This window comes from Embiotoca jacksoni, unplaced genomic scaffold (genome assembly GCF_022577435.1).
Source record: "Embiotoca jacksoni isolate LCO1_2020_lvr unplaced genomic scaffold, fEmbJac1.0.p SCAF_7, whole genome shotgun sequence".
Taxonomy (NCBI): domain Eukaryota; kingdom Metazoa; phylum Chordata; class Actinopteri; family Embiotocidae; genus Embiotoca; species Embiotoca jacksoni.
The window spans coordinates 7,300,054-7,313,671 of NW_027185425.1; the positions used below are offsets into that span (position 1 = coordinate 7,300,054).

Genomic DNA, 13,618 nt, shown 5'->3' on the forward strand with positions numbered 1-13,618 from the left:
AAAAATCATTGTTAACAGGAATGCCAACAGGCACCCATCTCTAGCATATAAGTGCTTTTCCTCACTTATACTTATGTCCATTATGCTGATAAAATTTTCTCTTGGAATGAACACAAGACAAAAAGTCTTGCACGCCTCAAAGTTGTTGGGGAAAGTAAAAAAGAGATACAAATTAAATCCTATTTGGAAACTTTATAAAGAAAAAAAAGAAGAAAAGTGTCTACAGGAAATGTGAGAAATTTTGATGATGAAATTAACCCAGTTGCCACACAAGCTACATGTTCTTGTATCTATTTTCATCAACAACCGATGAAGACTTCCTTCCTTTCTGGCAACCACAATAGTCCTGGCATCTGACACAAGCCTCTAGCCACCAAGCCGCAGTAGCTGCTATTACCTACGCCCATAACAGAAAACCAGTTAATTTCAGCATAAAATGCTGCTTAGTTGCAGTTCAGTTTAAACATGATGTGATGTGCGACTCTGTATACACACACACACACACACACACACACACACACACACACACACACACACACACACACACACACACACACACACACAATACACACACACACACACGCGCAATGAAGCCATTGCCAGCTCAATGTTTTCTAGTACAACAAAAATGTGCAAAAACTTTGCAAGTTCCGCAGTGACACAGACAGGAAAATGGTTATAGCTATTTATCAAGATAAGATTTAACAGTGAGGTTGATTTCATGCTCTGTGTACATTTTTGTTTTTATTGCTTCACTGTCCTGCATGCAGACAAGAAAGGTGGCAGGAGCAAGAGGCCTAATGGTCTGCAGCTGATGTATCCAGGTTTTAATATGGAAAATTCATGAGCTAAGTTGACTTTAGAATAATAAAGTGTGGTTCAGAGGAATATTGTTATGTAACCAGGGCTTTGAGGCTCAGATATATTAAATTCATCATTATATAATTACTGGGATGAACTTGATAAAAGGTAAACTGGGTTTGACCAAGTGGCAACCTACTGTAACGTCACCTATTAGTTTGTGAACTGATGTTTTAAAAGCCTCAAGTTAGGCATTTAGGCATTTTGTCCATTGCCATCTTGTTTTTTTGAAGCCAGAAGTGACCATGTTTTGAACAAACTGGGGTGAATGAGTGGTTTATCTGCCTCTATCTGACTGAGAACCAGAGGACACTATGCCCACACACCGATACGGGAAGCCTGACTGCATCCCAGGTATGTCAAACCAGGCACGCACCCAAACATTTAGCTTTTTGATGCCAAATATCTATTTAATTATGTGACTATTTTCAGATGGACCACCAGAGCACTGATCAAAAGGAGTGAAATTAGCAAATTCCACAATAATGACTTCATAAGTTGAAAGTTGAATGGTGGAGGATGGAAATTTCATTGCAGTCTTTAGAACCAGAGGCTTTTTGAAACCTGTCCCTAGTGGCCCTCTGTGACAATGCACTTTATAAGGCACTTCCATGTTTGCTTTTCTATTTAGACTCTGAAAATTCAATTTTTATACACAGTGTATGCCTTTTACTTTGGCATTTTGACTCACATCTTTAAAGGGTGTTTGTTTTGTCAGAATACAAGTTCATTCTTTTAGTTTATCTATGGCTTTAGATAAAAACTAAAGTACAAAATACAGTAATTTAAATAATAAAAATGCATATTTGTGGAGCTTAGATGAAAAATAAATGTGTTTGTTTTTACAATAGTGCTTTCAGTTATGCTACATCAATAATTAACATCAAGAGAGTTGTTGTGTACTCTCTTCTGCATGTTCTGTGTTTCTGTAACACTTGTGCTGTCCCTCTTCCTCATTTCATTACAGGAAGTGAGTTGCAGTCAGATTCAGAGCTGTCACCATACTCTGTGACATGTCATTCTCGTAAACACTTGAGAACATGTTACATCTCTAGTACTGGAAGCTGCTGCTGCCACCATGTGCTGTTTGGGCCATCATCTCACTCACCGTACTTGATGCCATCACAGGAGGCGAGCTATAAATTCCTCAGGTCAGTGTCTACAATTTACCTCATCTATCGTTTCTCTACAGACAGAACTATTATTTCTCCATACTAGCCATCTGAACATTGTGTAACTTAACAATAAACAGGATCTGTTGAAATATATTTGCACAAACATGTTTTCCTTAACTATAATGTCACTTATGTAATATGACTCGGACTTTGCAATGAGAACTGGATTTGCAATTCACTATATCGCTGATACTGTCGTGGTCAGTACGCAAAGCTGGGTGTTGCAATGGAAAATTGGGTTGATAGCATCTAGCCTCAGCTTCCCCATTCTGCAACGAGTGTGTCAGTCAAGATAGCTCAATGGGAAGAAAGTTCCAAACTTCATGGCATATCAGCAGCAAGAAGTTCAGTGGTATAAAACTACAGATTGATACGTCTTTCCCTTTCTGTCCTGACTTCAGGCTTGAGTCTGGTCCATCTGGAGGATGGGGAATATGATGCGAGGTGTGAGTGCCAAGAACAAAGTCGACACCGACAACCTTGACAGCTCTATCAAGGGTAAGATCTCCTTGCAACTTCTATTTATTAAAGATTATTTTAAGAGAGCTGAGTAAAAGCTTTGTCTGCTGCTGTCAGCTTCAGCTGTTATCCATTTTAAACAGGAATGTCTGCTATTTCCACTGATTGCATTTTGCCCTCTCTCTGCACTAAAGCACATGGATTTCTTGATAACTAGAAAGGACTTTACTTGCATGTTGGGCACAGCTACGATAATCTGACAATATCAGACACTCACGAGATAGCAAGCTACACCCAAACATAAAACAAAACACTCAAACAAAATTAATTGACAATATTTTCTGCCTGAGGCCTGCTATTGGACATTTTTGGTCATTTCCAAATCATGATGTCTGTGTATAAGCATTTGGCTGTGTTTGTATATGCTGAAAATATTGCTCTTGGTAGGTGATGAAGACGACATGGTGGTGGTGCTCCAGGACTACCCTTCTCCTGAAATCAGCATGCCCATCTACAGAATGGGAGACAAGCTGCAAATAATTGCACAGTACGCTCATGTTTTGACATAAAAGGAATTTGTAACATTGACAGACTAAGTTTGCAGTTTAGAGAAGTAGTCACAAAAAAGGTCAGTTGTTGATTCCTCTTTGTCCCTTTATGGTTATTAGAGAGGCTTATTGGTTGAGAGTCCGCTCTGTCCAAACGGGGAAGGAAAACTACATACCCAACAGCCACGTGGCAAAAGTGTACCATGGGTAAGTAAAATTAAACTGACATCTTCCAGTATTGGCCAAGTTGGTCTATTTAAAAGTGCATCTTTTTTTGGTTATTGCTGCTGATTTTAAGGTTATGTGTTTCTATAAACGGGATTTTATTCATCAGTTTAAAAAATGCCACAAGTATCATCTGAAATTAAACTCATTACGTATTTTCCATTTTGTTAGTTGGTTGTTTGAGGGTGTGGAGAGGCAGAAGGCTGAAGAGCTGCTCCTTCTACCTGGGAACAGAGTGGGCTCTTTCTTGGTGCGGGAGAGCTCCAGGGAGAGAGGTAGGGACATTTAATGTTCCCAACAGAGTGTGCAACAGACTCATTTAGTTTGGTTTGAATTCTGTTTTCTGTAAAGGTTCAAATGTGGCATCTCAGCAGAAGAAATGAAACAGTTTCCCATCAATGAGGCCAAAGACTACTAAGCTTAGCCAAACTTCTCCCTACTGAGCATTAATGGACAGATATGAGAGTGGTATTAATTTTTCTTATCAAACTCTCAACAAAAACACAAATAAACATAAGTCCCAAAAACTATTCTTGGAGACATGTCGGAGGTTGTGCAGTACTTTGGTCAACGCATGTTGTGTTTAAATGTGCTAAACTGACTTGACATGACGCTTATTGTAAGTTGGTTTTCCTGTGCAGTTATGTCTGGATCTGAAACTTTATTCATAACACCAAAGCATTGACCTTCACGTTACTTCTGCTTTTACTTTGTCCCAAAATGATTGGATCAATAATTATTGATGTTCTTACATTTATACCATTATGTGCATATTTCCTAGAACAGAGCAGTTTGGTTATTGAAAACCTATTGTTAATTCATGGTGTGTGTCATCCTCAGGTCTGTATTCGCTCTCAGTGAAGCACAGGATGGTAAAGCACTACCGTATCTTCAGACTGGACAACAGCTGGTACTACATCTCCCCACGTCTCACTTTCCAGTGCCTTGAAGATATGATCAACCATTACTCAGGTGGGTAGATCCACAGATGATTACATATCTAACTAAAGAGAGAGATGTTGGAAACAGATATCGTGACATGTAGAACTGCAAACAAGCACACAAACGGGCTTATGCTTATCACATGAGCTTAAATAACCCCTTTTTTTTTTTTTTTTTTTTCTTTTTTTTTTTTCATGTTCTTAATATAGAAGTGTTTTTTAGTCAGTGCTTTATTTTCAATATATTTCCTGCTCTGACAGAGCATTTTTGGCACAAAACAGGAAATGAGATACAGCACACATGCTTGGTAATAACCACTAGACCATACACAGTGAAAAAAGTGTTGGTGTTAATTATCTCCAACACATCCCTTACACAAGTTTTGTTTGTGTGTTTGCTTGCGCAGTCGAGTGTGCGAGTGGTTCATGCAAATTATGTGACTTAATGCTAGTTCTGTGTTTGTACATCCCCTATCTTTTTCTCTTCAGACTCTGCAGACGGACTATGTTGTGCGCTAACCTCTCCCTGTCTGTCGGGCACAACCCCGCCACTAGATGCAAGTCCTGGAGCTCCACCTGTAGTCATGCGATGCAACTTTGACTGGAAGAAAGTAGACAGGTAAAGAGGAGACTAGGAAAAGATATTTAGTAGTTTGAATCATGTTAGGATAACATGATGACTCTGGCAGATGATAATTTATTCGGTGTCACCTGTTGCTGGCCTTAGCAATAGATTGGGATACAATTATCCTTGTTATGGATTAATCTCCCAATTAATTTATCTATTTATCAATTAATTACTTGAAATGTTAACTATTATGAGAGAAGAGCAGGAAACCATCAAACTGGTACCAGATATGAAAAATGATTGACATAACTTAGGTAATTATCAAAATAGTTGCAAATTAATTTTCTGTTTCAGTTCTGATATATAAACTCAAATCACGATTTTTTTTTTTTTTAACCGGATTTTTGATTTGATGACAGATATTTGCACTGAGTTCAACCTTTTTTCGAAGGTGGAAAAAAAATGGTGAATTGTCATTTATGTCTTCATCCCCTCCATTTACAGGAAACAGCTGGTCAGCTCAGACAGCTACAGTGACAATATGGTGAGCTATGGAGTGAGGAACAGCATCGCTGCCTACATGTCCTTCTCTGGTGATCAAGATTCTATACAGCTGAGAGGGGACAGCAGGAAGAGGAAAAGTAAATCTATGTATGCACTCCCTGAAAATGACTTCTAAGAGACAGCAAGGGGGGTGCAAAAGATTGGAATGCCCTCAAGTGAAGGTCAGTACGGGGTGTCCTTCTCTGAAATGTACAACACACTCCCAATGTCAGCTGAGGGCCGTACAGAATGGACACTTGTATCGCAAACACCGAAGTGTGTTGTAGTTTCCAATGTGAGCACTTTGGAGATACCCTACCAATTTCACTTTGACTCAGATTATAAAAAGGAAGAATGTGGAGTTAAACTGGATGACGGTGCAATTAAACTATGATGTGTATGCTACACATGGGCCAAAAAACAAAGCCTGGCATTATGATGGTAACAAGGAGACTTGAATGCTATGGACACTGTTTGGTGGTAGTATTACTGTGTAAATGAGTATTAGTGGCGTTCAAACTATTTTCCTGTGTTGTTTATAAATGGTGAACAGTTGGTCATATTGTGACATGAATAACCTTGCATTGATTTTTTTTTTTTTTTTTTGCTACATTGATGCATTCTTGGGTCATTTCATTGATTTGATAAATGTATTCACAAACAGTGACACATTTACACAGATATATGGAGTTACACTATTAAACTAGATAGAGTGTTCATTATAAAGTTGGCCAATACTTACATATATGTCCATTCAGTCTATGTATCATACAGGATTTGGTGTTCAGCAAAAATGATTGTTTGATTGGAAAATACATTTTATTGATGATCCACTCAGTGGAATGCACAGTGTGTGGAAACAAGCGACAGTCACACTATAAATCTATTAGACATGTTTGACCAGTGAACATAAATTCCAACTCTGACTCAGAGGACACGATCTCATGTTGTTCACCCTGTCAGTGTTATTTGTACTGTATGTCAGACATTTTCAGCCTTTGGGAAATTTCTTTAAACTCTGACTATAATGGGCAGAGGTTCTGATAATGTCTAAGTCTCTTATTGCCTGTGACAGCCTCACTATTTACGCATGGTCACCATATGACAGACTGATTGAACAACTGCTATTTAAAAAGTTATAACTAACTGCATATCTTGGCTAAAAGCATGCAAACAGTGAATGTTTTTCACATCACAGTGGAATTATTTGTGCTAAAAAAAAACCTCACACCAAACTCCCCTGTAATGTTTCATATATGTGTTTGGGCAAGTTCCTCTTTCATGCTTCGTATCTGGACCTTTTAACCGCTGACCCCAAATAGCAATACTGTATGTGAAAACATCAACTTAGGTCGAAATAAAGACAGAAGTATGTGTTGTTATAACAGACTGTGTCTTTTTATACAGTCTAGGGTTGTTATCTTTAGCTTTCCGCTCACTACTGGTGCATTTCAGTCGGAAAGTAAAGTATGACAAATATGTCTGAGAATGTCAGCAGAAGCCCATCAGTCAGTGAGGAAAAGTTCAAGGTAACTGCATGTTAGACATTACTGTTACTGAGACGGGAGTGCTGTCTTACACTTTAAAGCTTTTGGGCCACACACATGTGGTTACAAAATAAAGTGAAAGTGTTGCAAAATTATACATTTATTGGCTGGAAATAAAAAAAACAAAGAAGCAAAATTTTGCTTCAAAAACATACTTATTTTGTTTAAGCTTTGCTTTTCACGTGAAATACTGGGCTGTTTTACCTCATTAGGCCTCTAAAATATTCAAAGAACAAAGTCTAAGAAGGGAATAAAAGAGGTCATTAGCAGAAAAGATTGAGACATCGGAAACTCACCATGGGGCATTTACAGAAAACGTGTGCTGTCTAAAATCAGTTTCAGGAAGTTGGTATACATCCCAGAACATATGTGCCACAAAGTTAGCAGGCTTGCCAACTTTATTTATTTGTTTTCATTAAATTTACGAGCCAACTGTGTGTGATCAGTCAAGACAAGCTCAGCACTTTATTCTACATCAAAGAGAAGGATCAAATAGTTGTGTTGCCTTGTTTTAAAGTCTCGTAAAATATATGCAAGTAACCGATTGGGAGTGAAGTCAAAAGAGATGTGTGTGTGTGTGTGTGTGTGTGTGTGTGTGTGTGTGTGTGTGTGTGTGTGTGCGTGCGTGTGTGTCTGTGTGTGTGAATGGAACAATCAGTGATGCAGACAAACACATCTGGTAACCTACTGCTGTGCCATGCGGCGACTGCTGTCCAGTCAGCATTACTCACATCAGGCTGCCTCTCCAGACCACGTGTAACCAGTCTAAAAAAGACTGGAGACAAAACCATGAGAAAATTGTGCTCCAAGTGAATTAGCAGTTCATTAACACCTGTATAATTCATTGTCAGTCATTTATAGATATACGTAACTATCAGTGGCAACAAAAATGTGAAGAACGAAGGAAAATTATGAAGATAGAGGTCCATCGAAGGCCACTTATATATTCAAAATAAACTGAACTCTCCCTCAGACCACTCTCTTCATCCATATTTACATCATTGAAGATCCAACGAAAAAAACAACTCTTCCCTGAAGTCAGGCAAGTATTTACTGTAATACCGGCGCACATAGGAAAGACAATACTCCGTCACCCTGCCAATCATCACACAACTGTGTGTGTACATGGTGAAAACAAAGGCCCTCAGTGGGGCGAAGAGCGGAAGAATTACAGCTCAAACTTAACTAAATCAGATACCCGTACGGTGCATGCTGTTTTACAAGAAAACCCCCACGTTCAGGATGACTTTATGATGAACAAACGAGATTCAAAGTTGAGTTCACTGTTCTCCATTTGACTTTTGTTTGATGTTACTAAGATGTAAGCACCAAGGAAAACTCTCAAACAATTCACTCTGGCCTTTACGTTTTTTTTCTTCCTGAATGAAAACAAAAAGAGGAAGAAGAGTTAAGGGGTGTGCATGTCTCCAAGAATGGGATCAAGGCACAGAGAGAAAAGGGGGATAAGTGAAGGAAATTAAGAGATGGAGGGAGATTCCTTTTCCAACAGCCTGTTTTCTGTTAATCAGGTTCTTCTAATCTTACCACATCCTCCCCTCTACCCTGAGGCCCAGCTGTCCAAACCTCTGACTTCACCATTGAATATTCGCTGTGGCTCTGCAAAGAAATCCACATAAATGTTTCCTTTGCTTTATCAAAAAATACGCTGCTTTAATTAAAGCTGCTGCTTTCCTTCGCCAAAATCTTACTTTCATCACGTGGAAATTTGGATCAATCTTGAAGTGGACATGTCTTGGAGATGTTCTTGAAGGTCAATTTTCATTGTCCATATAAATTAAGATTTTATATAAGTCTTTCTCTTTTATTCTGTTTTCAGGGGTCATATATTTGGTCATTCATCTCTTGACAGAAAATCTTGCACTGTGAGCTGTTGTTACTTTTAGCTTAATTTCGTGTGAAAAGTGACGTTCCACTCTAACTTGAACTCAGACCACTTCCTGCAGGTGTATTATAGAAATGATTCTAGATTTCTATCTTGCTCTAGCTTTAAAATGGACACAAACAGGGCAGCAGCAGACACAAAGATAATAATGTAATTTTATAATGACACCATAAGAATTGCACAGGGATATAACAAATGAACTTACGCTGAGTGAAAAGGGATTTGACAGTTTTCAGCAATGCTGTGAATAACCTCATCCAACAACTGCTGTCAACAACACTGAGTGTTCGCCTCTGAGACAGCACATGAGAACATGGCCTTTAATGTTGAACCAGGGGCCCGAGCCAATACACACAACCAAATCCAAGGCTGTCCAGAGAGCCAGGGAAAAACAAACAAAAACTGAACATTTAAAAAAAAAAAAAAGAAAGAGCTCCGAAGGTCCACATCTTTGCCAGGGAATTGGACGGCCTTATGTGATCTGAAAGGAATCTATGACTGCTCCCATTCCTGAAGCCATTTCTCATAAATATGACACAATGTGCAGGGATGTTCATTGTGCTTAGGTTCTTTTTTAACATCTCTGTCTTATAAATTAAAAGGCAAAGGAAAAATAGGTAATAAAACATGGTGACTGTCACTAACAGTGAACAGTAGCATCAGTGTGCCATGCTGTGCTTTTTTTTATTGACTTGAAGGCTGGTTTGTGCAATGAAAAGGAAAATCTTACTTGGCTTCTAACAGCTTCTTTATTAGGCAGACTTGAGTGATCTTGTTAACAGTTTTAGTTAGGTGTGTTTGGTATGAAGCCGAACAATACAGGCACATTTTAACAGCCAAATAAAAATGTCAAGAAAACTGTGAAGCAAGTTCGAATGGGCAAAAGAGAGAATATTTTTGAAGAAAACAACTTTTCGGATCTGGAAAGCTTCAGTCAGGCCGAGGCGCAAGTGAGTTTTTCTGGGAAGCGGTTAAAGGACAGATTTTTGGATTAAAATGAACAACCTGGCTCTGCTGTCATTCAACCGCATAGCTGACTTGGAGCACAGAGCATCCTGCCTGCTGTAAGCAAACAGAAGAGGTGGAGAGATCCTCTCAAGTTCACTTTGCACGAAGAGACTTTCAAGCAGCTCTTTGCAACGTGGCTTCCTATAATTAACACAAGATTCACAGAGGCACTTTATAATTGGAAATTCAGTTGTTGGTCAACCTGAATAAACACAGTTAGTAGTTTAATATACATGCATGTATCAGTGTGCCACAAAAAGTATTGTTAAATTTTACTGCTTTGGCAGGTAAAACCACATCCAAAGACAAAAACTCTTCATAACTTTAAGTGTGCAGGAGGATCTCGTGTCTCTCTTTCTATTGCCTTCAGCTCCTGTTGAAGCACATCTGTCTCTGGAGAATGACAAGCAGGATGGCAGCTTTGAAGAAATTAGCATCAGGAATGAGTCTGAAGCCCTTCACAGTCAGTGAAATGACAGAGAAAATGAGGGCAGTGAAGATAGATGGGTGTCAGGTCAGAACGTGGGAATGAGATGAATGTGTCACAAAGACAGAAAATAATATGTAATTGATGAGACTGGATCCGCTACAGAAGTGGCTAATACTTATTGAAAAGGCTAATACTTATTTGTCAAATATTTTGCAGCCGATCAGACATTAAAATTATTTTAAAAATATTCTAAAAATCATAGTTTACTAAGTACAAGATGAAAGTATAGTGTTCTTCGCTGACAGTCTGAAGCTGAACAAACAAGTTTTAACCACTTCCTCTTGTTTTTCGCATTTCAGATGTCACAATGCCATGACATCACTGGTGGGTATTGTGTCTTTCAAATGCTAACTTTTTCAAGAACTTTTTTTGTGTTGTAAGATTTAAACATGACACAACGATGGCACATGAGTGTTTCAGCTCCGAGAGGCGCAACATCCTGAAAATACAGCTCCCCGCAGGGACGCCTACTTTTTTTAAATGTTTTTTTTAGCTGCAGGTGTGTAAGTTTCAGTCTGTGGTCATACTTTCTGAATATCACTTTTTTTTTTATCATGCAAAGAACTGCATCTTTAAAGGAATACACATATTGGTTTTCTGATTAAAAGTTACATAATATCTTATATGTTCCCCATTAAATATGAAGGGACAGGCAGCAGCTGGTTTTCTGAGTTTACCGCCAAGATTGGAAAAAACTGTCTCAATCTCCATGAGAAACCAAAAAAGCGTATTCTATTTCCCAAAATGTTTTATTTTCCTTCACACTTTTCATTGCTACAGAATGAGGTAATGCAGGTAATGAATTTGTTACTACTAAAAACTCATCTACAGAAAAGAAGGGTAAAAAGTTCAAAGAAAAATAATAGGACAATGGTTTTATTGCCATGGAAACAATAATTACACCTGTAATATAAGCATGACGCAGTAAAATGTGATTACTTGCTCAAAACTCAGTCTGATCCTTTGGCTTGTATTTTGTATTGAATTAATGATATTCTGTTGATTATGACACAGAGAGCGACAATACTAACGTGACATGAAACCACCTTATCAGAGTGATAACGCTTCCTGTGTCGACCGTTATAAAGTTCACAAGACCTCAGACCTGAAGTAGTGGTCAGGCGTTGCAAATTAGCACATTCACTGACAGAAGACTGACAAGTTTGCGTTTTTTCATCTAAACTTTCTGAGAGGAAAACTGATAAATTATGCAAAAGATCCCTGTGGTTGCGATGCTGTAATTGTTGATCAGTCCTTTCATTAAGAGTATTAAATGTGCTGTTACTGAAATCCAGTTCACATCCTGTGACCCAAAAGCACATCTGACAGCCTTTAAAACTACATGTTTGTTTTATTGAACTTTTCATACCTGTGACTCAAGAAAGTCTTAAATGTGAATTTTGGCAGCATATAACTCAATCTGTTGAATGGAAAATGCAGGAGTGTGTGTGTGTGTGTGTGTGTGTGTGTGTGTGTGCGTGTGCGTGTGCGTGTGCGTGTGCGTGTGCGTGTGCGTGCGCGTGCGCGTGCGTGCACCTTGTTGCTTTCCAAGAAAAATGACAAGCGGTATTTCTAACTGCGGCGAAGCAGTTGTTTATTTTATTAAATAATAAAATACTAATGCAGAACTTGAATTGCATATAATTCCTCTCCTTAACAATGAACTGCTGAATGTCTTACTGACACGTAGTCTGCATGGACTGCTTGCAACCCACAATAATTCTTTCTAGCTGCTTCACAACACAGAAATATCTCATCCGTCTCTCTTACCAATAACACAAATAGTGGAAAAGCAGGACTCATCAGTTTGTTGGTCTGAATGTTTACTTAGGTAAGTGCAGTCTTAATGATAATAACAAGCCACCGGTTTATGCCACGCAAGCATCATCCTCACAGATCAACTATTCCTTTATCAGGCTGTCCTCTGGCATGGAGACCATCCACAGCAAGAAGCTGGACATCATCCATGTGGAGGGAGAGACTGCTGGAGCCAAACAGACAAACAGCAGACCAGAGAAGAATGACTGCTTGCAGTAGCTGACGTGCAGCTGACGTGGAGCTTCGTGTGCGTCCCAGACACATACAGACACACGCACACGCACACACACACACACACACACACACACACACACACACACACACACACACACACACACACACAGAAGCCTGTGCAGCTGGAGGCACTCTAGATGCCTGTCTGACAACCAGCTAGTGAACGTCAAAAGTCGAGTCTTGAAGAGTGGGAGATGGAGCCATGTTTCAATACGTAGTAAAGGGTTGGAATGTACACAGACAAGACAGATACATATAGGCAATGAGCAGACTGATAAACAGACGCACACACTCCTGCAACCACAAACATCCAGTGAGGACATCTTCAAGTTGACAGGACATACAGACCCCTTTCATTCTGACACAACTCGAAATGAGCAACTGTCTCAGCTCTTCATGAACTTTCACAGAAAACCATCTATTCTGACTGAAGACATGATCCATGTGTAACATATTATGATGTTTGGCATCAAGCATCTACTCCCTGCACAGCTGTTGTTACAAATATAGATTGCTCTAAGAGTTGAAGGGGATACGATCACAAGTAAAGCTGTTAATTCATATTAAGCATGGCCCTGTTTATTGGATATGACTGTGTTTACAGCATGATGCAAAGTAGCATGTCAATGGAATACTCCCTTTGTGTCCACTGTTTCCACAATGGTTTTGCGTTTCATCTCGGAATTAACAGCAGACTACAGCCTACCGCAGACGGACAAGTAATGGAAAAACTCATTAGGATGGATCTTGACAGCAGAATTTTCCGAGGCCTGGTAGTGGTGAGGAGATACATGGAAAACTCATTGTGCAACCAAACACCAGCCATATCTCTCGCTCGTTTTCTCTCAATTATGTGACCAAGATGAAGTCATCATTACTTAATCTGCCACGTGATGATGCCAGTCTCCACAAAAAAAATTTCATTCAGCAGTGTCCACAATATACAAGTAGCATATCATGCCAGGTATGTTCGGTATGTGATTGGTCTAGGTCTGAGAGGGACCATTTCTCAGTACCAAGGAGGGGAACATTCCTTCATTCCTGCATCCATTCTCCCCCAGACCTTTTCATTACATAATGCACTGGGATGCAGACTCAACATACTTCTATCTTAACCCGCCAACTGTTAAAATCATTAGTGCTAAGTGAAAAGAAAAATGACACATAGTTCAAAGAGTGGAAATTGAACAGATGCCCAAAAACTGACTCTGTGAGGTGACATATCAGGACTGTAATGGTCTACATTTTCTGGTTTACATCCAAAAAGCTCTTAATTAAATATGAAAATATTCAACTGA

The 13,618-nt window shown here is 39.1% G+C and overlaps 2 protein-coding genes across 2 annotated transcripts in view; one reads left to right on the plus strand and one right to left on the minus strand.

The window, feature by feature from the left end:
- Positions 1-13,618, minus strand: part of ccn4a (cellular communication network factor 4a) — a 33,475-nt gene that overhangs the window by 19,169 nt on the left and 688 nt on the right. The window lies entirely within an intron of this gene.
- sla1a (Src like adaptor 1a) lies at positions 1,863-6,699 on the plus strand. The gene is made up of 8 exons (XM_069176818.1): positions 1,863-2,012; positions 2,438-2,534; positions 2,943-3,042; positions 3,164-3,250; positions 3,440-3,543; positions 4,109-4,240; positions 4,699-4,828; positions 5,282-6,699. Exons 2-8 carry the CDS (start codon positions 2,462-2,464, stop codon positions 5,454-5,456), a joined length of 801 nt encoding a protein of 266 aa, XP_069032919.1. The 5' UTR covers positions 1,863-2,012; positions 2,438-2,461; the 3' UTR covers positions 5,457-6,699.